The sequence below is a fragment of the Zeus faber genome, assembly GCF_960531495.2.
Source record: "Zeus faber genome assembly, chromosome: 15".
Taxonomy (NCBI): domain Eukaryota; kingdom Metazoa; phylum Chordata; class Actinopteri; order Zeiformes; family Zeidae; genus Zeus; species Zeus faber.
Genome location: NC_137194.1, coordinates 12,094,435 through 12,115,712, shown reverse-complemented (window position 1 = coordinate 12,115,712; position 21,278 = coordinate 12,094,435). Strand labels below are relative to the sequence as shown.

At 41.7% G+C, this 21,278-nt stretch overlaps 1 protein-coding gene across 1 annotated transcript; it reads right to left on the bottom strand.

Moving 5' to 3' along the window:
- Positions 1-1,247: 1,247 nt before the first annotated feature.
- LOC307241167 (receptor tyrosine-protein kinase erbB-3-like) lies at positions 1,248-17,699 on the bottom strand (the record flags this gene model as incomplete). The annotated part of the gene is made up of 28 exons (XM_080015202.1): positions 1,248-1,880; positions 2,008-2,098; positions 2,259-2,418; positions 3,125-3,227; positions 3,340-3,437; positions 3,523-3,669; positions 3,815-3,890; positions 4,021-4,176; positions 4,268-4,453; positions 4,953-5,051; positions 5,169-5,288; positions 5,382-5,523; positions 5,607-5,663; positions 7,198-7,355; positions 7,733-7,826; positions 8,572-8,704; positions 9,380-9,582; positions 10,724-10,814; positions 11,063-11,136; positions 11,225-11,342; positions 13,351-13,464; positions 13,813-13,954; positions 14,195-14,313; positions 14,453-14,518; positions 14,966-15,091; positions 16,011-16,197; positions 17,232-17,386; positions 17,669-17,699. 28 exons carry the CDS (start codon positions 17,697-17,699, stop codon positions 1,248-1,250), a joined length of 3,879 nt encoding a protein of 1,292 aa, XP_079871328.1.
- Positions 17,700-21,278: the final 3,579 nt, after the last annotated feature.

Sequence of the window (21,278 nt, the reverse complement as noted above, 5' to 3'; positions counted from 1 at the left end):
GTGGCATGTGAATTAAAGTGGCATGTGAATGTGAATAGAGTGAGGTAGTGTTTGGGATAATACAGCACAGTATACAACAGTACGGCGCAGCAATACGGCATCACGAACAACCCTGAACAGTGATACAGTATGCGGTACAGTATGCTACATACAGTACAGAAGGTAGTGGAGCCTAGTGCATGGCTCAGTTAGGACCCCTGGTGAGGTCAGCATTGACAGTTCTGCTGACCTCAGTCACTGACCTCAGTCAGTATATATTGTATTGAGAATAAAGATCGAAACACAGAAAAAAAAACCCCACACACACACATATATATATATATATATATATATATATATATATATATATATATATATATATATATATATATATATAGCGAGAATAAAATCCCCGCATAAATGACAATAAAATCAACCATTAATCTAATTTATATATTTGCGGGGTCGTGGCTTTGGCTGCGAACGGGGGTTGGCGTCTCAGAGTCAAGAGACGGCTGGGGCGTCTTTTCAGGCGAAAGACCTGCCACGCGTCTTGCAGCCACCGTATGTGAAACCTCGACCCTTCCTTGTCTCCCTTCCTTTCCCCGTTTTTGTGCATTTCGTGTGTTTTAGCTATTTCTCTATGCAACCCGAACGCAAGTGCTCCTCCAGAAATGGCGACCAGTCCATAGCAACTGTCAACGGCAACATTCCCTATGGGATAGAGCTTCATGTCAGTGTTCGTGTGTGTGTGTGTGTGTGTGTGAACATTAGACAAGCAGCTTACTATTTAGTACTTTATTGTTTTATACACAAATGTGATCACAACTACCATGTTAAACAAGGGATTTGTCTGCATGAGAACGATGAATACTTCACTTATAAAAATAAATGCAGGCAACAGTGTAAACATCTGGTGCATTTCTTATCAAACTGTTATCTTAAACTTCCGGTTCACAACAATTTACAGATGTAGTGTACCATGACTTGTCATGCTACATTGATCTAGGATTCACTTCCTTTTATACAACGACAAAGTAAAAAAATAAAATAAACCTTTTAAAACCATCCCCATAGAAAATATGAATTAAAACGGCATTTGTTTATATTTTCAGTAGTTGCAGTAAACTTTGGTTTGATAAAAAGAAAATTAACCAAAAACATCAATAACAGTATTGCAGACGTAGAGCGCCAGGGACCCAAATAACTCCTGAATTCTTGGGGTGACTCGGTTCTGTTTAAATTCCCCTCTCACTTAGTCCATGTCATCAGGTGCGGACGGCGTCTTTGTTTGGGAAGAGGCTGCAGTGCCAGTAGTCTGGGTTGTCGAAGGAGGCGGTTCTGCTCGGCTCCGCTCCCCCGGCGCACACCTCGTTGTTTCCTCCACACCCTGGATGCTCCCCAGAAACGACGCTCCTCTTCACGGGGAGGTTCTGGTACTCGGCCTGGGGGCTCCCCACTAGACCATCCATTTCTTCATACTCGACCACGGGGCCTGGGCCGGGAGCCTCCACGCTGCTCAGGTGTTTCCTTAGCCTGGATGGTTCATTCATGTAGTAGTACTGTTCCTTATCCTCCTCTTCCTCTTTCTCCACCGAGGGATTCTCCTCGGCCTCGTTGGCCGTCTCTTCTGATGGACCCGCGGATGTTTGACTCCCACGTCTCACCCACAATGGAACGTCTCTCTCACCGGGGTCCGGGCCTTTCGCATCCATGTCTTCATACTCTGCAGCTCCTTGATTGTCCTTTTCTGGTTCCTCTACGCTCTCCCTCCTATTTGGAGGACACACAGTGACCTGATGTTCAAACTCGGAGTCCCCGGAAACACCAGCGTCAGACCTCTGGCCCTCCACAGCTGAGGTCACAGAAGCTTGTGTTTTCTCACACGCAGTGTTTTCTGCCTTTATGGGTGTTTTGTACGTTGGAGAGGGTAAGGGCGAGGTTCTTTTCCAAAACACAGTCGAGGAGGAACCCGCCTCGAAAGCGATGCCTCTGGGTGAGAGAGGACGTTTGCTCATGATTTCATACTCTGGGGTGGAATTTGAAGCTTTTGACGAGCGAAACGACCGATTCCTGGGAGATCTGGAGCTCCTTCCACGGGGATGAGGGACTCTTGTTTCTGGATTAGACACAAGAGTATGTGCAAAAAAACGGTTGATTTCGTGACTTTGCTCTAATTTGTAAGTGGTTTCCAATATGCCACATTGCGGACAATATCGGCGATCAAATTGATACCTCTTTTAGAAGCGCCGGACGACCCAGGCAGTGCATAGCCGTACCGGAATACCCCCTCCTCCTCCTCCTCTCCTAGACGTTCTTCTTTCCCCGGGGCTGTCGGGGAGGCTCCTCGCTGCCTGATGGATGTTCCACCGCTGGCTCTGTGAAGACTGCCCTTCAGTGAAACTCCCTGAAAACCGCTGCCCTGTCCCTCCGTTCCCTCTGAGGCCGTAACACCCAACATATGAGACAGATTCTGAAAAAGAAAAGTAAAAGCTTTAAGTTAGGGTGCATATGAGGTACGCCAATGGGAATACGTAAATGCTATTACATCGAATGGGTAGGCTGGGACGGGCTCGACCCGTTTTCATGAGTCTCACTTACCGGGGTGCTAATTTCTTGGCAGCATTGAATTATAACATTGATATGAGTGCAGCCGTTTGGCAATGTGAAGTAATAATGCTGATGAAATTGAAGCTGGTCATCACTTTTAAGAGTTTCCCCAGTGAATATACTGTACATCTTATTCTTCACTATTGGACTGACTGATGAGTCTGAGCATGCACTAAGGTTGTGTTGAGGTGTTTGTGTGTGTGTGTGTGTGTGTGCATGTATGTATGCGTGCGTGCATGTGTGTGTGTATGTGTGTGTGTGTGTGTGTGTGTGTGTCAGACCTGACATGCTTTATCTCCTAGACTGGGGGTCATAGGCAGGTAGCCCACTGGACCACCCACTGGTCCACCTTGAGAAACGTTGCTCTGTAGATGACCAGAAGGAAGAGAAAATGATGAGCTTGTTCCCTCAACCCATATAACAATTGTGCCAATAGATTCTTGAAAAGCCTTTACCCTATGAGAGCTCTTCCTTGAGTTTGAGCGAGACACACTCCTATCTGGGGAGAGAGGACGAGGAGACCCGGGCAATCCACCTGCCAACTCTTCCTCATCCCGATCATCTAACGCCGCCTCCAAAAGCCCACGCTTTGATAGCCTCTGGTTGTTCTCCTTTGTGCCTCCTTCGCCCCCGTCAGTCTTAAACACAGCATTGGGGAAAAGCGTTCAAAGGGTTCAAGACTGAAGTAAACAGACCAATAGATCGGATGTTGTGCTTTTTTTTTGTTATTAGCAGTTATGGTCCTCACACCTTAATGACGAGGTATCTGCGTGGGTCTCTCGCCATTCGGGTGAAGTCGCCGGCCAGCTCTTTGAAGGTCGGTCGCACACTCTCGTCAATCATCCAGCCTGCAGAGAAGGATTGACGGAGAGTGCATTCATAGATCAACTGGACCATGTAACTCTGTGATGGCGTCCGGAAACGTCTACTCACACTTGAGCATGACCATGTAGACGTCTATGGTGCACGTGTGGGGCTGGGAGAGACGCTCGCCCTTCTGCAACAAGCCGGGAATACCATGAGGCTGAACGGGCGCGTAAGGTTCCGCCCCGAATGACATCATCTCCCATATCGTCACCCCTGTTTGGGAAAAGAAGTAGATGACAAGAAATGAGAGATGATCGGCAAAAGTACAAAAATATGGAAATTCAGTTTCAAGCCCTTGTACTATAACAAATTCAATTTAAAAAACCTCCAACACACATTTATCAAGAAATCGATTTACCATAACTCCAGACGTCACTTTGATGAGTGTATCTTTGGAAAGCAATGCTTTCCAGCGCCATCCATTTTATGGGAGACTGGGGAAGATAAATTACAACGGGCGTGATAAAAGTTTGTTTGATTGAATTAGCAAGAAGTGAAAATCTGTCTATGACTTGACTGATAAACAAAATGACATGGATCCACAGTGAAGGGAGTCACAATCACCTTTGTGTCGCTGTAAATATATTTTTCGTCATTGGCGTAGAGGAGGTCTGCCACCCCGTAGTCAGAGATCTGGACCTGGTAGTCGTTCTTCAGCAAAATGTTGCGGGCGGCCAAATTCCTATGAACCATGTGGTGTTCCTCCAGGTAGAGCATGCCCTGATGTACAGAGATTATTTAAAACGACCAAACTCAATGAATTAAAAGAAAGACACAGATAAAAAGGGGGATTGTGGACCTTCACACTCACTTTGGCAATCTGCACACACCAGTTGAGGAGCCGCTGGGGGTCCACGCTGTGTCTGTGGTGCCTGATGTGCTCCAGTAAGGACCCCTGCGAGCTAAGCTGGGTGACCAGTTGCAGACAGGCACCCGGACAGATACCTATGAGCCTAACAATGTAGGGGTGGTCCAGGCTGGCCATAGACAGCATGTGCTGCAACATCAAAAAAAAACATGAGTGGAAAATACAGTGGGCTTTTAGTTAGTCTAATATTGCTTAAAAAAGTGACTTACATAGAGATAGGTTGACAGATTAAGTCCACCGAAGGATTTTGTTGAGAAAGACTACTTTTGTCAGAGAATTATTAGAGAATTACACGCAAATTAAGTTAATTCAATAGGAGTTATTCAAGACTATAATAATAATTTACTGAGAAATTATCGTGATGCTTCAATTTCTACATTCATCAATTGAATGATGAGTGTAATATTGAACTATTTTTATTTAATGCATTTCATTTTTACTATTTGATGGCCTTCTGTTAATATAAAACACACTGAGTTGGATGTTGTGTATGATAAACACTATACAAATATAGGTTATTATTATTATTATTATTATTATTATTATTATTATTATTATTATTATTGTTATTATCATAATTATTATTATAGTTAAATGTGCAAATTCATGTAAAGATTGTGGTTCTCACATCAGTTATTTCTGTGAAGGTCTGCTGGCCCGTGTGGTCTTGGATGGTCTTAATGGCGACAGGGATCTTCACCGTCTCTCCCTCTGGAGTCCAGTGGCCCTAGAAAACAATTTGAACAAAGGATATTTATCCTTATAGCAGTACTTCTAGTAATAGTACTGACATAGAGAATTGTATATGTTTTCCTAACATGTTTCTATGTAAGCCCTACGGTACCTTGTACACTTTCCCATAGACTCCACATCCCAGGGTTTTGATCTTCTTCAGCTCTGGTGGCCTCAGGATGCGGGCGTGGACTTTGGGTTCCTTCTCAATTTGGCTCAGCGGCTCAAAACTCTTCAGAAAAGAACATTACACTTATTATTTGTCCCCGTCCCATGAAAGTGTTTGGGACCTATCAGCAGCACAGAGCTTGGAGCAGCTGTTCACCTCCTCCTGGCTCTCCAGGTATCTCCTCACGGCTCTCTTGCTCCTTATGGCTCGGCCTCGCTGGTAGAGCAGCCCCAGCAGCAACAACACCACACAAAGCATCAAGCCTGCTGGGATTCCCAAAACCATCCCAAATTGACCACTGCAATAAAAAACAAGAGAGTGATCTTAGGATTTCATTTATGGGGAGCTTTTATTTTCCCATATATTCACATTCCAGCTTACCTGCTCATTGCTAACATTGCTGTTTCTAAGCAGTCATTCAACTCTGGACCTGTGCATCTGCAAAAAGTAAAATATACATGCGCATAAATACACACACACACACACACACACACACACACACACACACACACACACACACACACACACACACACACACACACACACACACTCATTAGCCATTGGGTTGGATATTGAGATTTCATATTTGAGCATTGTATCAAAAAAATCACATTCTTCCAGTTGAATTTTTTGTCAGAATGTGAATTATTCATACAGAGGTTTATTGTTAATTTTGTAGGTTTATTCTATATTCTTTTCAGTTTTTTTGTTAATTATTGTTTTGATTGTATATTCTATTTCTTAACTTTAACTTTTTAAAATTTTCTGACTATTTTATAAGGGTCCAGCCCCAAAGGGGCGGGAGCCCTATTGCTTTTGTTAATGAAAAACTGACGTCAGTAGTCTATGGATGTCATGGATCCGTCGCACTCACAGACAAGATGAATAAAATGTGCACTCAGGGCAGTTCCGACATGCTGTCGTCCAAGTTTGTTCCAGTTCGGTCCATTACTGGGAAATTCTTTAATAAAAAACTGTATTTTTTATCAACACGGCCATGTGCGCACATGCGCAAATGATGGCGTGCACAGCTCACATGATAGCATTGCAGTCTAGTGATTGGTCAACAATCGGGACCTCACTCAGATGCAGTCTAGTGATTGGTCAACAATCGGGATCTCACTCAAATGGTGGCACGTGCAGATGTGATTGACGTCAGACTTTCATGGATGTTATGGATCTGACAAACCCGCAGACAATCTGAATAAGATAGTCAAGGGCAGTTCTAACATGCCGTCATTCAAGTTTCATCCAGATCAGCGGTTCAGTATTGTGGACGGAGTTTGTTATCAACAATCGCAGCCTCACCAAGATGGCGCCACGCACGGACATATAAATAATATAACTAATATATAATAATAACATAAATCGTTGACAGAGCATACAGATCCCCACGCACAGTCGCGATTGGACTTTAACTAAAGGAATATAAGATACAAACTCTTAACCCATACGAGGTTACAAAGTGACAGGTTGTATTTTATCAGAAGCCAAAGCAGATTAAACAAAGCGCAGCGTATTAAATGTGATAAACATATACGCTTCTGAGGACACACTCCGGAACAGAGAGCCAAAGCGCACTCATCCATGGAACTTTAACAAAGGGCCGACAACCCTGGACCTGCGTATTGCTGCCGCAGCTGTATTTTATTTTATTTTATTATTATCTACTATTGTCCTGATCTATAATCTATCTATCTATCTTTTGAAATCACAAATAAAGAAATCGTAATGTCAATGTAATCTAAACAGTATCCATCTATTGTATCTATCTATGTATCGATCTACCTAAAAAATGGAATGGCATTCAATGACAAATTTCCATACTAAACATTACTCATGAGTAATAACTCATAACTACTGATAAGTTACTAATCAATAGTACTTATCAGTGATATCAGTGCAGCATCACTGATCAGACTCACCCAGTCAAGGTATGGGAACTGGTACCAAACACTTTAAACTCCCTCACCCCTGTGTGCAGTTGATGTGGCACGGTTCACACTTCCCATCCTGGTTTGGGAACTTGAAGATGAGTCCCCTGTGTCCACTGTCCACTCCACTGGGACACGAGGACACACAGTGTGGACCGTCCCTCAGCCTGACACAGGCCACACACTCATCTGGGCCCTGAGGGACAAAAGATTAACAGGGATAAAGATAGAAAGTGGGATAAATATTTCATAACGGATAGAGACAATCAACAATCATCAACAATTATTACGTAGAAGCATCTTAAATCCTAATGTTTGGAAAAAGGCAGTTTTTATGACAGAGGAAAACAAACAATTTAAAATTTCTAAAAATTAAAATAAATTTTTAGAAGGGATTGGCAGCTATTTCATTTGCAATGTAATGAATAATTGGTGAAACTATATACTGTATATATACAGTATTATACTGTATAAAGAAAAAAATAAATTGGGTTTATACATTTTTTTTTTTTAAGAGTTCACAGAAAGGTTGTGAGTGGAGCTCTTGCTATAAATTAAAATAAAAGTTGTTACCGGTCCGTCGCAGCTGAGCCTCCCGTCCTGGGGCCGACACTCTGGGTGACATCCAACACACACCCCATCAGGCTGGGAAAACTCCCTGCGTGCTCTGGGGTCGTTACATGAAACAGACCAAATAAATAGGTAAAGACAATGTCATGCGTGGATCAGTGTGTCCCAACCTTTTGTCTTCCGCAGAACACCTTTACAATAAAATAATGCCACGGCACTACACCGCTATCCTGTTAACTACTAAAAACGTATGAAACATGTAGAACTGTGCTTATTACTACTAATATAAATGACTGCTAATAGTGATGCGATTCATTCAAACCATTTGTTCATAGCGAACAGATATTTACAATGACTCAGGAGTCGGGAGCAACTCCAGCCAGATTGCACGGGCAAGAGAATCTGCAATTCACAAACTGAAAATAATTGAACAAGTCCAAGGCAAAAAAATAGGCAAACTCCTCTGACTTTCGTTCATCGCTTGGGAAGCGGGCGTAAAACCAACATTACCAACAAACCCAAAGTAGGAAAACATTGAAACCACTCTTTTCACGAGGTGACTCATCAAGAACCGAACCTCAAAAAAGAGTGGAACCTTTCATGACCACCTAGAGTCGGCCCTTTCAGAGAGTAATTGTTCTGATCAACCCAGGGCTGCTGTTCGGCTGGAACTGATGAATTAGATGGATTCGTGCAGCCTTGTAATTTCGATCTTGCAACACAAAAGCTCATATCCATGATGTATTTTTTTTAAGTGGAATTTAAAACATTTTCATGGCACACCTGTCGAGCTCTTAAGGCACACGAGTGTGTGGTTTAAAAACACTAGTGTAGACACTGACCCTGTGTGGAAGTTGCATGTGGCTACGCAGGTTCCATCCCGACTGAAGTTCCTGCAGGAGAGGCACTGGTGGGGCCCCGGGCCCCAACAGCCTGACCCCGAACATAAAGGATCACACACGTGACCTTCTGCCACTGGGGGAGATAGAGATTATGGGGAAGGTCAGTTATCAGAATCAGAATCGGTTTATTCCGCCAAGTAGATTTACATATATGAGGAATTTGTGGTGATGAGGACTGGTGCGTTTCTATACAGACAACCAGGATAAGAAGGAGCTGATCAGCCTGAATGAAAGAAAAATAGCCAAATATCCCCAAAAAAAAAAAAAAAAAGAACAGAAATAGCCAAATATATGAAATGTACAGAATATACAAAGTGTGATTCTATGAACAGGATAAATTATGAAATTATATTAATAATTTTCATTATAATTGTGTAATTTCCTGTTTTTTTTTATACAAGATGTTAATGTAGTCCAGTTGCAATAAAACATCATAAATAATGTTCTTTTTGGTAGTGGAAAGTGATTCCACTATAAATTGAAGACAAGCCATTTTGACTTGTTGGAGACAAACAACTCTGACAGAGTCAAAATATCTCATGCAATTTGATAGAAAAAATACAAAAAATGCTTGAGAGGCGTTTGAGAGCCAGCTCTTACTGTATACAGTAAGTAAACTGAGCCCAAACAACCCGAACCACTGAAAAGAGTTAGAATTCCCAACTATGCTCTGTCAGGCTTATTCAGGAATAGATATTTTTAACATTTAACATTTTTAACAACAAGTCCTATATTTTATCCATCTCACTGCACTCTGCCCGGGGTCTGTTGAGCTTGATGTCGTTGGGTCGGGTTTTGTCGCCCCTGAACAGCCGGGTCCAGTTGACCGTGTGGTGGTAGCACAGGTTGGCGTTCTGACTCAGGTAGACACTGCCGTCGCTGATCTCTCGCAGAGAACGCAGCCCCAGAGACGTGACGGTGGGGACACGCATCACCATCAGAGAAAACCGCCTGAGAGGCAGGAAAATATCGAGAAATAAAAACAATAATGTGAAATAAATTAAGAACAATTGTAATTTCTACATATCGGCAGGGCTGTCGCGATCATGACATTTTTGTTGACCATTAAATTGTCGTATATAAATCAGATTAACAATTAAATTTTCTATTTTTATTATATACACTTATAAATGTATAAATACACTTATATAACTTATAAATATCACTTTATTGATACTGAACATTGTAACATAAAAATTCAGGTAGACACTCATTTTGCCTCAACCCATGCAGCTCTCCTAATTCACATTTTGTTTGTTTGTTTTCTAACATTTGGTAAAAAAAAAACAAAAAAAAAAACAACCCTAAATATGAATGGAAACCTTGTGGAATCTAAGGATTTCACAAAATGACAAATAATTGCGATCAGGCCATTGTGTAATAATTGTGACATCTATAATATCTGCCCTGAGATTATATCAATATTAAAATTTTATTTTGTTTTCCCCATCCCCATTTAGTCTAATTGAAGTAAATCACATGTTGCATTTTAGAGTCCAAGTGGTGCAGAATCAAACCCAGTTCCTACCTCTTCACACTGGAGAGTGACGCCGGTGCCAGTTCCACAGTGGAGTGAGACACAGATAGAAAATGAAGGATTATTGGGAACACATACACACAAAAACAGATATGTTATTTTTTGTAAAACATGATGGTGCTAATATGTAAACAGGTACTCCTCACTTAACGGCCGAGTTCCATTCCTAGGACCAGGTCGTTAAGCGAATTGGTCGACAAGCGAGGACCCGTGTTATGTCACGGTAAGGGGGCGTGGCGATTACAAACGCTAGTGTAGTGAATGCTGACAGACAGCGGGAACGGTGATGAGATGAGATGTATACAGTATATAGTGTCTATAGTGTATAGTGTATAAAGCATTTATAGTGTATATAGTGAATTCAGTGTATGTAGTTTATGCTGTATAGTGTATATAGTATATAAAGGGTGATGAGATGCTTGACGCTGAGACCACACGCCGCGGTGTTGTACGCAGCGTACAATACAGACTGGTCGGAGAGCTGGTCATAAGTCCGAACTAAACAGGTAGGTTGTTAAGTGAGGAGTACCTGTACTGTATATCCATGGTTCTTACTTATCTAGCGACCTGCCCTGTATGGTCGTGAGACTGGAGAAAGCTGAGAGGTCACTCAGCTCTTTGGGCCAAGACTGGATGTTAAGGTTATCTGCCAAAAAAAATATAATTATTATTATTATTATTATTATTATTAATAATAATAATAATAATAATAATAATAATTATTATTATTATTATTATTATTATTATTACTATTATTATTTAATAAACACACTATATTGTATTGCACTATACTGTAATTGTAATGTAATGTGTTATTATATAGTTCATATAAAAACATTACTTAAGTATATTGTATCAAAACAGTTATAACCAACACACAGTGGGAACACGGACCTGTTATTTCCCTGACGGTGCGGAACACCTCCAACTTTTTGGCGTCCAAAGGTGGAATCTTTTTAAAATCGTCTCTTTGGAAAGGGATTACAAAATGATTCCATTTTAATAAAAGCATTACAATTAATTAAAATTACAATTTGCTCACTCTTTTAAACACACCCAATGATGCCAGTGACCAGGAAGTGGAGGCTGCCCTGGATCTTGGTGCAGTTGGTGAAGCTTTCGATGTTGCTGGAGTCCACGGTCTGTCTGTGGCGAGCGCCGGTGCCTTCACACACTGGGGTATAATATTACTATTATCCCTATTGCTTTTGTTCATGAAAAACTGACGTCGATGTTGTGTGGATCTCATGGATCCACAGCACTCACAGACAAGATATGTAAAATGTGTATTCGGGGCAGTTTCGACATGCCGTCATGCAAGTTTGATCCAGATCGTTCCATTACAAAAATTTTTATCTAAATCAGCAACGCGAAACACATGTATGCACAAATGACGCCTTGCAAAGGTCACATGATAGCATTGACAGCGGTCTAGTGATTGCTCAAGAATCGGGACCTCCCCAAGATGGCGCCATGTGCAGACGTATGCTACAGCAGAGAAATTCTTACACGCACGCGCAGAGTACACAGATCACGTGAGTCAATAACCCAAACTTTAGCAAGATCCGTCAGGCCCAGGTATAGTCGCGATTGGACTTTAACTACAGGAATATAAGATACCAACTCTCAACCATACGAAGTTACAGGTTTTATTTTACCAGAAGACAACTGGAATAAACAAAGCGCAGCGTATTAGACATCATAAATATAAACACTTCTAAGGACAACTACGGACCAGAGTAAGTTCTACAAAATCAAAACCCAATAACATCAACTGCTCGAATTTATAGACATTCCAGATTTATCAATGTGCAGTATACAAATTTCCTGAATTATAGTTACCGACAACAATTACCTTAAGCAATTAAATAATACAAGGAACATGTATTAATTGTGTATGTGTTTTGTAATATTTTCAAAGGGGTTTTCCTTTCCAGATGTCTCAAAGAAGCTCAAATTCCAAGGCAGCAAAGAAACGATGGGAAGGACGTGCCGCTTTAGAGGTCAGCCACTCTCCTTTTAAAAACATACAAAACCGTAAAGTAAGGACTGAAAAAAACTCAGAAAGAACGATTGATTTAAAAACGCAGACAAAAGTTGCTGCAAAAATCTCTGATAACATTTAATACGGATTTAAAGTTCCTTTAAATATACCTCTCAGTATATTTCACATCTCAGTGTTAAGAGGCTCATTTCATCTGGGTGACGCACGGTTTGGAGGCTCCAGGAACAAGCCGTGTGCAGCTGTCAGTTTGACAGCTGCACTTAAGCGCAAGACCCAAAATGACATTTTGACATGGACAGCAAGTGACCGAGATGATGTTTTGATAGAAGGAACTAGCCTCTCTCACAACATGAAAACATCTGGTAGAATAAAAGATAATGTTTTAGGAAGAGACTATATTGCAATTTCAGAGTTGCCATGGCAACATACCCTCTCTAAGACAACATTTGCATGAACGTATGCTGAAGCGCTGACTGGCTGAACTGGTGCTGAAAATGATGACTTTGCATTACAGAATATAGTGACATACTCAGCACCCCACTCAGAGACAGCATTAAAAACACACCCCCAAAAGAAACCTTGCAATAGGGACAATAACCAACTATATCAGATTTGTTACATTTACAACAAAAATATGTTGCCCACGACACACAATTAATTTCATTGTATATCCTCTACAATCGAAGTCAGTTAAACCACTTTCCTTAGTTATTAGTTAGTTATAGGCTTGTAAAAGACATTATTATTGTAAAGGCAGTTTTTTGTTGATTTACAAAGTGCTATAAAATAATTCTGTTCCCCAAAATAGATGAATAATCGTGACAAATAATCGTGATAACAATATAGAATAAAATAATCGTGATTATCATTTTAGCCACAATCATGCAGCTCGAGAATGATAACCACCGTTAGTTGCAGCGTAGGAAACCCACCCACAGCCACAAACACCCCCTGATCATAGAATTACACTGTGACCAGGGCTAAACAAATGGACTTTTGCAGTCACAAAACACAGAGAGCCAAAGCACACTCCTCCATTGAACTTTAACGAGGGGCCGATTACCCTGGACCCTGCGTATTGCTGCCTGCAGCTATATTTATATTTATTATTATTATTATTATTATTATTATTATTATTATTATTACTACGTTGAATTGAATAACATCTGCAACATACCTTTGGGACAGAGTCCACTGCAGAGGTCACACTGCCTCTGTCCTCCTCTCTCCACCTCCATTTTGTCCGGGGGACACCCTCTCACACAGGAGCTGCCGTCCACCACAAAATTTACTTTGGGGATGGGAGGGTAAGAAGAACTATTTTAGGGTGTTGGTAAATATGCCACTGTCATTTTAAGAATTAATTAATCAATCAATCAATACATAAATTCATAAACAAATAAACAAAAAAATTAAATAAAAAAAATACAGAAATAAATAGTCACCTCTGTATATTTCTATATCACTTTTCATACACAACATGCAACTCAAAGGGCTTTATATTCATATATGCAATCAAACAATGAAAAGAAGAAGAAGAAGAAGAAGAAGAAGTAGAAGAAGAAGAAGAAAAGAAAAATGCAATATAATAATAATATATTATAAAAATACACTGCATATTGTAAGACTACCCACTCACTGGGGCACTGGGCCACGCAGATGGATCCGTATTGGTACTTGGCATTGGGGTTGCTCTCCATCTGGAAGCTCTGCTTGTTGTAGATCAGAGCCTGGGGACAGTGGGGGACACATGCCCCCGAGTCGGTGAAGTGCCGGCACGCCTGCACACACACACACACACACACACACACACACACACACACACACACACACACACACACACACACACACGCACACACATACGCACACCCCGGTACAGTCACAGATAAGACCACATGCACAAATATGAATGCAAACTACAGCACAAATGCATGAATACACACACACACACACACACACACAGTCTATCTATCTATCTATGTACCCCCTCTCTCTCCATCCCTCCCTCCCCTCTCTCTCACATAGCAGTCGAGGTCCAGGGGTCCGGTGCATCCCGCTGCACACTCCATGTGGCAGCAGTCCCTGGGGCTTGGCCCCCGGCAGCGGCCATCGCACTGTGGGGCGCACACTGTCCTGGTCACTGCATGGGACACCACAGATCAGGTGTTTGTGTGTATGTGTGTGTGCGTGTGTGTGTGTGTGTGTGTGTGTGTGTATGTGTGTGTGTGTGTAAAGACAGTGATAAACCAGAGAGAGAGAGCGAGAGAGGGGAGACTCACAGACTTGACACTGGTCTTCATTAGGTCCCCAGCAATAATTATCACTGCAGGACAGATGACAGGGGCCTGAGAGAGAGAGAGAGAGAGAGAGAGAGAGAGAGAGAGAGAGAGAGGAGAGAGAATTTAAAAGCAAAGTAAAATTTTTTTCCTTTAAATTATTTCCACTTATCTGTAAGTGGAATAATATTATATATATATATATATATATATATATATATATATATACATAAATATTTTTGACTGCAACAATTATATTATTCTGTTTTGATTTAATGTTACATTTTCCATTTGATTCGGCAAAAACTCCAACATTTTTAGGTTTCATCACAACCCAAATAGAGAAATTAATAATACATTTTAAATGGCGAAAACCTAGGTCTATAGGTTCAACAAATTGTATTAGCATTTTTTTTTAACCCAGTAACCCCCCCCCCCACACACACACATACACACACACAAAAATGTCATTGTGTGATCTCCAATGTACAGCGTGTGCCATCCCAAAATACCCACCGGGCTCTCCGTTGTGCTGGATGTCGATGACAGCGCCACTGTCTCTCGTTATGTCCTGCCAGTAGATCCATGGGCTGTAGCTCAGGTGCTTGTTGTCTATGATCTGCACTCCTCCCGCTAAAATCTCTGCAACATGGAGGCAAAGAGGAGTAATAACAATAAGGAAGGAATGATAAGGAATAACGTGTCCTCTCGTCCCCTGCTCTAACAATGAACTACGTGAGAATAGTGGAGAAACCAGTGGTGGAAGAAGTTGCAGTGCACAGACATTTAACTTTGAGTGAAAGTACAAATACCTTCACGCAAAATGACTAAAAGTGAATGTATCATATTGTTTTCTACTTTAGTAAAAGGATGTAAGTATGATATAACAGTCTATAATAAGGCATAAATATATATATATATATATATATATATACATACACATACAAATATTAAAAATAAATAACATACGCATACATATATGAAATATATCCTATATTTCTTCTATTTTGTTATTTCTACACTTGATTGATTCCCCTGGGGTCTCCTATATGTCATCCTATAGATATATAAATCCTGATCGTTTTTTTTGCTATACTAATGCCACTGTGTAGTTACAGTAAGTACAAAAGTACAGATATCTGCTTTGAAATGCAGAGAAGTAAAGCTGCCTTTATTCTAACGAGATGTCTGTAAATCCTCCTGGTCACTAATCGAAAATTAAAAATGACACATTTAGACACAAAAGTAGAATATTTCTTAGAATTGCCGCGATTTCATATCTCTATGTATATGTTATATACAGTACGTTAAATTACCTATCATTTATTTTCAAAATGTATCTTTTATCCTCACCCACTAGCCCACTTTACACTGAATCCGACAAACGACAAGAACAAACCGGAAGTCCATTCAGTCATATGGAGTGAGATTCCACACAAAACCCCATGAAACTCAGTTCATCCGGGGAGGATCCCACCGATGGATGCGTGTACGGACTCTGTGTGAGGCCGGCTGCTGTCTAGCAAGGTGAGAAACCGCCCATGAATCTCCTTTTTCGGACCTGTCAGATTGTTGAGCGCCAGGCGCCGCAGTCCGCTGGAGCCGTCCTTGCGGTAGTTGAGGAAGACGGACAGGGCGAAGCGCCCCTCGTACAGGCTGCTTCCCCGGATAACCCTCAGCTCCCCCAGCGGAAGCTCCTGGAACAGGTTCATGGCGATCAGGACGTAGCCCGTCACCTCGCGCACTGTCTGGAGGCCGATCAGAGGGAGCGTGATGAGGTGGTGGGAGATTTTAATGTATAAAAAAAAATGGAATTGTCCTTTTGTAGCACATCGGTACTAGTAACAGGGCGACTCACACCAATGCATAAAACAAGGTCAAAAGCAATGATATAGATAGATAGACAGATAGAAAGACAGACAGACAGACAGACAGACAGACAGACAGACAGACAGACAGTCAGATAGATAGATAGATAGATAGATAGATAGATAGATAGATAGATAGATAGATAGACAGACAGACAGACAGACAGACAGACAGACAGACAGACAGACAGACAGATTGATAGTATAATATGTATCTAAAATACCGCAGCGAAGTCTAGAGGAAAAATCACCACCATGTTTCTTCACCACCGTGGTACTTTACAAAAATGCAAAGTATGACATGACATTCGACCTGCGTTAGGGCGGGACGTTCAGGTTTCTGCCGCAGCTCCGCGGTTCTCAACAAAAGGTTCCATTTCGAGGAAACGTTATTGACAATCAGACAATTTTGGTGACGTGACGTCAAGCGCTCTGACAGTTCGCGGACGCGGAACGTGGACGATTGACGAAGAACAATTCAGGAATTGACTGTGAATTTGGGAAAATCCATATTTTCAACCTAGCCAATCCAAATTTTAGCACCTTTGTAATACCTTTTTTTTTTAATTAATTATACAGGTTTCAAGGTTTATTGTAAGTTATAAATATACAATAAACCAAAAAATGATCAGTTAAAAATAAAAATTGCTTTGTGTTGATTTAAATGTAACATTAAACCTCTATTTATTCATCGGCAATATACAATAAACCAATAACGTGGACAACCATAGTATTTGAAATTAATTTTAAACAATACAAAAAGTGAATTGAAAGCAAACCAGAATTAAAAAATCCCCAGCTTTTTTTTTTTATATGGATATATCTCAAGAAGTGAAACCTGTCAAACGGCTTCTCCCAGCCTGATTTTCCCATGGCAGAGTATTTCCAGGAAGCCCCCGAGTGTTTTTCCTTACGCTGAGGAAGGAGAAGTCCCAGTTCCGCTCCACCTGGGTGATCTCCAGGTTCCCCATGACGATCTGGCAGCCCTCGTAGCGGTTCTTAATCAGCCTGTACTGGTTCTTCTGGGAGCCCGTGGAGCTCAGGCCGTTCTTGGTGCCGGGACACACCACTGGAACACACAAATACTATTTATGATATTATATTATTTTTTTATTATATCCCTCCATGTTGAGTAATGAGAGAGTGATAGAGTGGAGTAGGAAGGATCTGTTCCTTTATTGATCACTCCAAAGGCACAGGGATTAGTATTTGGGGAACATGTAATACATTAGCAGGTAGGGAGGTGGCTTAGTTAGAAGGTAAAAGTATAAAATGTACAGTACAGTATATAATGCTTTTCTACCATTAAGGCCACTCAAAGAGCTTTACATGTTCTACGCCTCACACTCACCCATGCACACGCCGGCAGCAATGTCAGCCATGCAAGGTAGGTAGGTAGGTAGGTAGGTAGGTAGGTAGGTAGGTAGGTAGGTCGGTAGGGGTAGGTAGGTAAGTAGGTAGGTAGGTAGGTAGGTCGGTAGGGGTAGGTAGGTAAGTAGGTAGGTAGGTAGGTAGATGGGTAGGGGTAGGTAGGTAGGTAGGTAGGTAGATGGGTAGGGGTAGGTAGGTCGGTAGGTAGGTAGATGGGTAGGGGTAGGTAGGTCGGTAGGGACCTTGAACCAGTCGATATGATGCAAGTGAAGGACATGGAGGCACTTAACCCTCTTGCACAGAGCAGTTGAGGCCTGGGGCACTTTGATTGGAAGTGAAGTGAAGTGGAGGGGTAGTACTGCATTGTAATAAAGCCATAAAAGTGATCTGTGTCTCCCAGGGGATGGAAATTGATGCAATGCTTCAGTCTCAATGTGTGTGTGTGTGTGTGTGTGTGTGTGTGTGTGTGTGTGTGTGTGTGTGTGTGTGTGTGTGTGTGTGTGTGTGAGTGAAACTAAATGATGCTGAGATCATGCTATAGGACGATGCGTTAGTCGTGACATCATCATTCTGGCACAACCGGGGGGAACCAAAGTCTGGCTTAAGGACCCGAGACATACACACCTCACTTGTCCATAATTGACCAATCTGAAATTATTACCCCAAATTTCCAGTTCAAGTCCTTTTTTTTTTTTTTTTCTTCCTCTTCAGACATCCCTCTCAATATTCCCCATCACTCAAAAAATACTCCTGATGAAGTAGTGCCTGTTTGGCCATAGCTTGCTTCCCTTTCAGGTCTGGTTTAATGGAAATCACTGCAGGTCTCCATTATACAGAGTGTTGCTCGTTGCTTTTTGGTGGTCGGTGTGACACACACACATCCACACCCACTCACAAACACAGGAAACCCCATATCTGGGTGGTTATACTCCACTCGTTCGCGCTTGCTTTGCTTGAGCAAATATTAGCTTTGAAGTGGGGTGGAAAACAGGACATCTGGGCTTGTCGGCAGTACCGCGTGGCTTTTTGGACTCAAGGTGCACTTTGGCACACTGTAAACCTGAGGAAGGGAGTGGTCAACAATTGAAGATTAAAGATAAAACAATGCCTACCTGCAATCTTAAAGATGTACGGCAGGTAGGTTTATGGCCAAAACCGATGCGTACATCATTGTTTACACTGAACAACTTGAACCCCACACAAACCCAAATAAACAGCGTCGAAGGAGGCCATCCATTACACGGTCGGTTCATTAGTAAATCACTGACAGTGTCAACATGCATTTGGTGCTGAATGTAATTGGTTAAAGGACAGACTTGTCACCACGTGACTTTGTCACTGGATCACTTGACAGCTCAGATCCTTTGCGACAGTTTAGGATCTTCCTCTTTCATTTCCACCAGCAAAGACTGCGACAGACTAATCGCAGTGACAGACTGTGACAGTCAGAGACGTGATCAATGTGAGAAGGGGGAAAAAAAAAAAGCTCTTTCAGGAGAACAGAAAAAGTGTGGCTGGAGAGGGGCTAAAACAACACGTGTCCATATATTATACATGTACATTCTACTCTATTCTATTTTATTATTTAATTTCTAAGGGCTAAGGGGAAATACAGGTACAATGTCTAGGGAGGTACAATACAAACTACTGTGAAACTGCATGTGACTCAGACTAAGGAGGTGAATGACACATGAATACTGTGAAGTGGGCACACCCACGCGTGTGTGTGCGCGTGTGCGTGCGTGTGTGTGTGCGTGTGTGTGTGTGTGTGTGTGTGTGTGGGTGTGTGTGTGTGTGTGTGTGTGTGTGTGTGTGTGACAAAGAGCTAGAGAGAGAAAGAGATTTCAGAAAACAGACAGAGAGAGACTAAGCTCAATATAGATATTGGAATGTAGATAGTTTAGTAATACTTTCAATGTATATCTGCACTCGTTTTACAGATTTGAAAATATGATCTGTTTAGCCACACGGCATTTCAGAAAATCTCAGCGCAGTACCCTGAACAGAACAGAACTGAACATATAACTTCACCCACCTTCATGGGTCTGACCAGACGTGGTTTTCAGGAGTGACGCCACTGCCAAACACAGTAAAACAATGTGCCATAGATCCATGATGATGATGATGATGATGAGGAGGAGGAGGAGGAATCAGGTCACAACAAACTTGGTCATGACCTGCAAAACCCGAATATTCCGCACTTTCTTTAGAAAATAATCATTTCTGCTAGAGGTGGATGGAGTTTTGGTTTCCACCCTCTTCTCCTCGACTAATTCTCGGCGAGAGATTCCTCATTCTTCAAATAAACGTGGTGAGTCAAAGGACAGGTGCCCGCCTCCCGACTGCTTTACGCAGAGCGCCATTCCAAGAATCTGATTGGACAGGAGTAACAACCCAGCAGCCAATCACAAGTCGTTCCGTCTGTTCGCCCGCCGGACACTCAGTGCAGCGCTTGATAAAACGTCCAAAATGATATGGAGAGAGGAGTCTCAGTGTAGTTTAGAAATGTGCATATTTCCATAAATAGAAAATAATAGATAATAACTGAATAAATAAGTAAACTAATAAATACATTCAAATCAATTTGAATAGAAAGGAAGAAAGAAAGAAACAAACAAACCAACAAACAAACAAACAAAGAGAGAAAGAAATAAAAACATTTACTTGACTTAATAACCATAAAATACAGAATTGAAATGAGTACAAGTGACGCTGATATTTAATGAATAGTGAGACTTCTGTGGCTGCGCTCACAAATAAATGAATTATCATATTTAAACACGAGGCTTCACTGCTGCTCACCATGACCTGGCCTGTCCAGCAGGGGGAGACAAAGCCTGAGGATTTGTGCTTCAGTGCGGCAGAGCCCTCTGGGCCTGAGGGGTGAACCACCGGACACTGTGGAATAAGGTGGATTTACTGGTGGATAGGTTTATAGGTGGATTTATATAAAAAAAAATGAATAAATGAATCAAAAAAATGAATGATTATGTACACAACAACAATAATAAATGATATTATGAATCATATACATTGCATTATATCAAATAAAAAATTTGAATGAATAATAAATATGAAAAACATTATATTGAAAGTATTCAGCCATCATTAGTCCATCTCTCCATCAAACAATTGAATTTCTCACATACTGAATTAAAGCAATGTGCAGCTTTATACCTTTCACCCAGACATACAGTACTATATAGACAGATATCAGACCCCCTGGACGGTGGATTTTAATTTAAGACAGTTTTTATATTCTGAGTTTGAGCTTCCAGGATGTCCCTGCTATCAGTTTACCATGACAAGCTTGGTGCTTCTGTATGACCACAGGGTTTCCTTTGAAAAAATGTGTCTGCCTCCCTGTCGGGCCCCCAGTCAGGCCCCCAGTCCTGGCCCCAGTCAGCCCTGGTGGCCCTGGCCACGGCCACAGCGAGGCGCGGGGTCGAGTGCTCTGGCCTTTCACAGTCGCCACTCCCTTCACAGATTGATGAATGGATTGTGGAGCTGCTGCCAGTGTGTCTGTGCCCCGGCCGAGGGCGTCCCGGTTACGCCAGGGAATCCCAGCTATGGCACCCATCCTGGGGCCA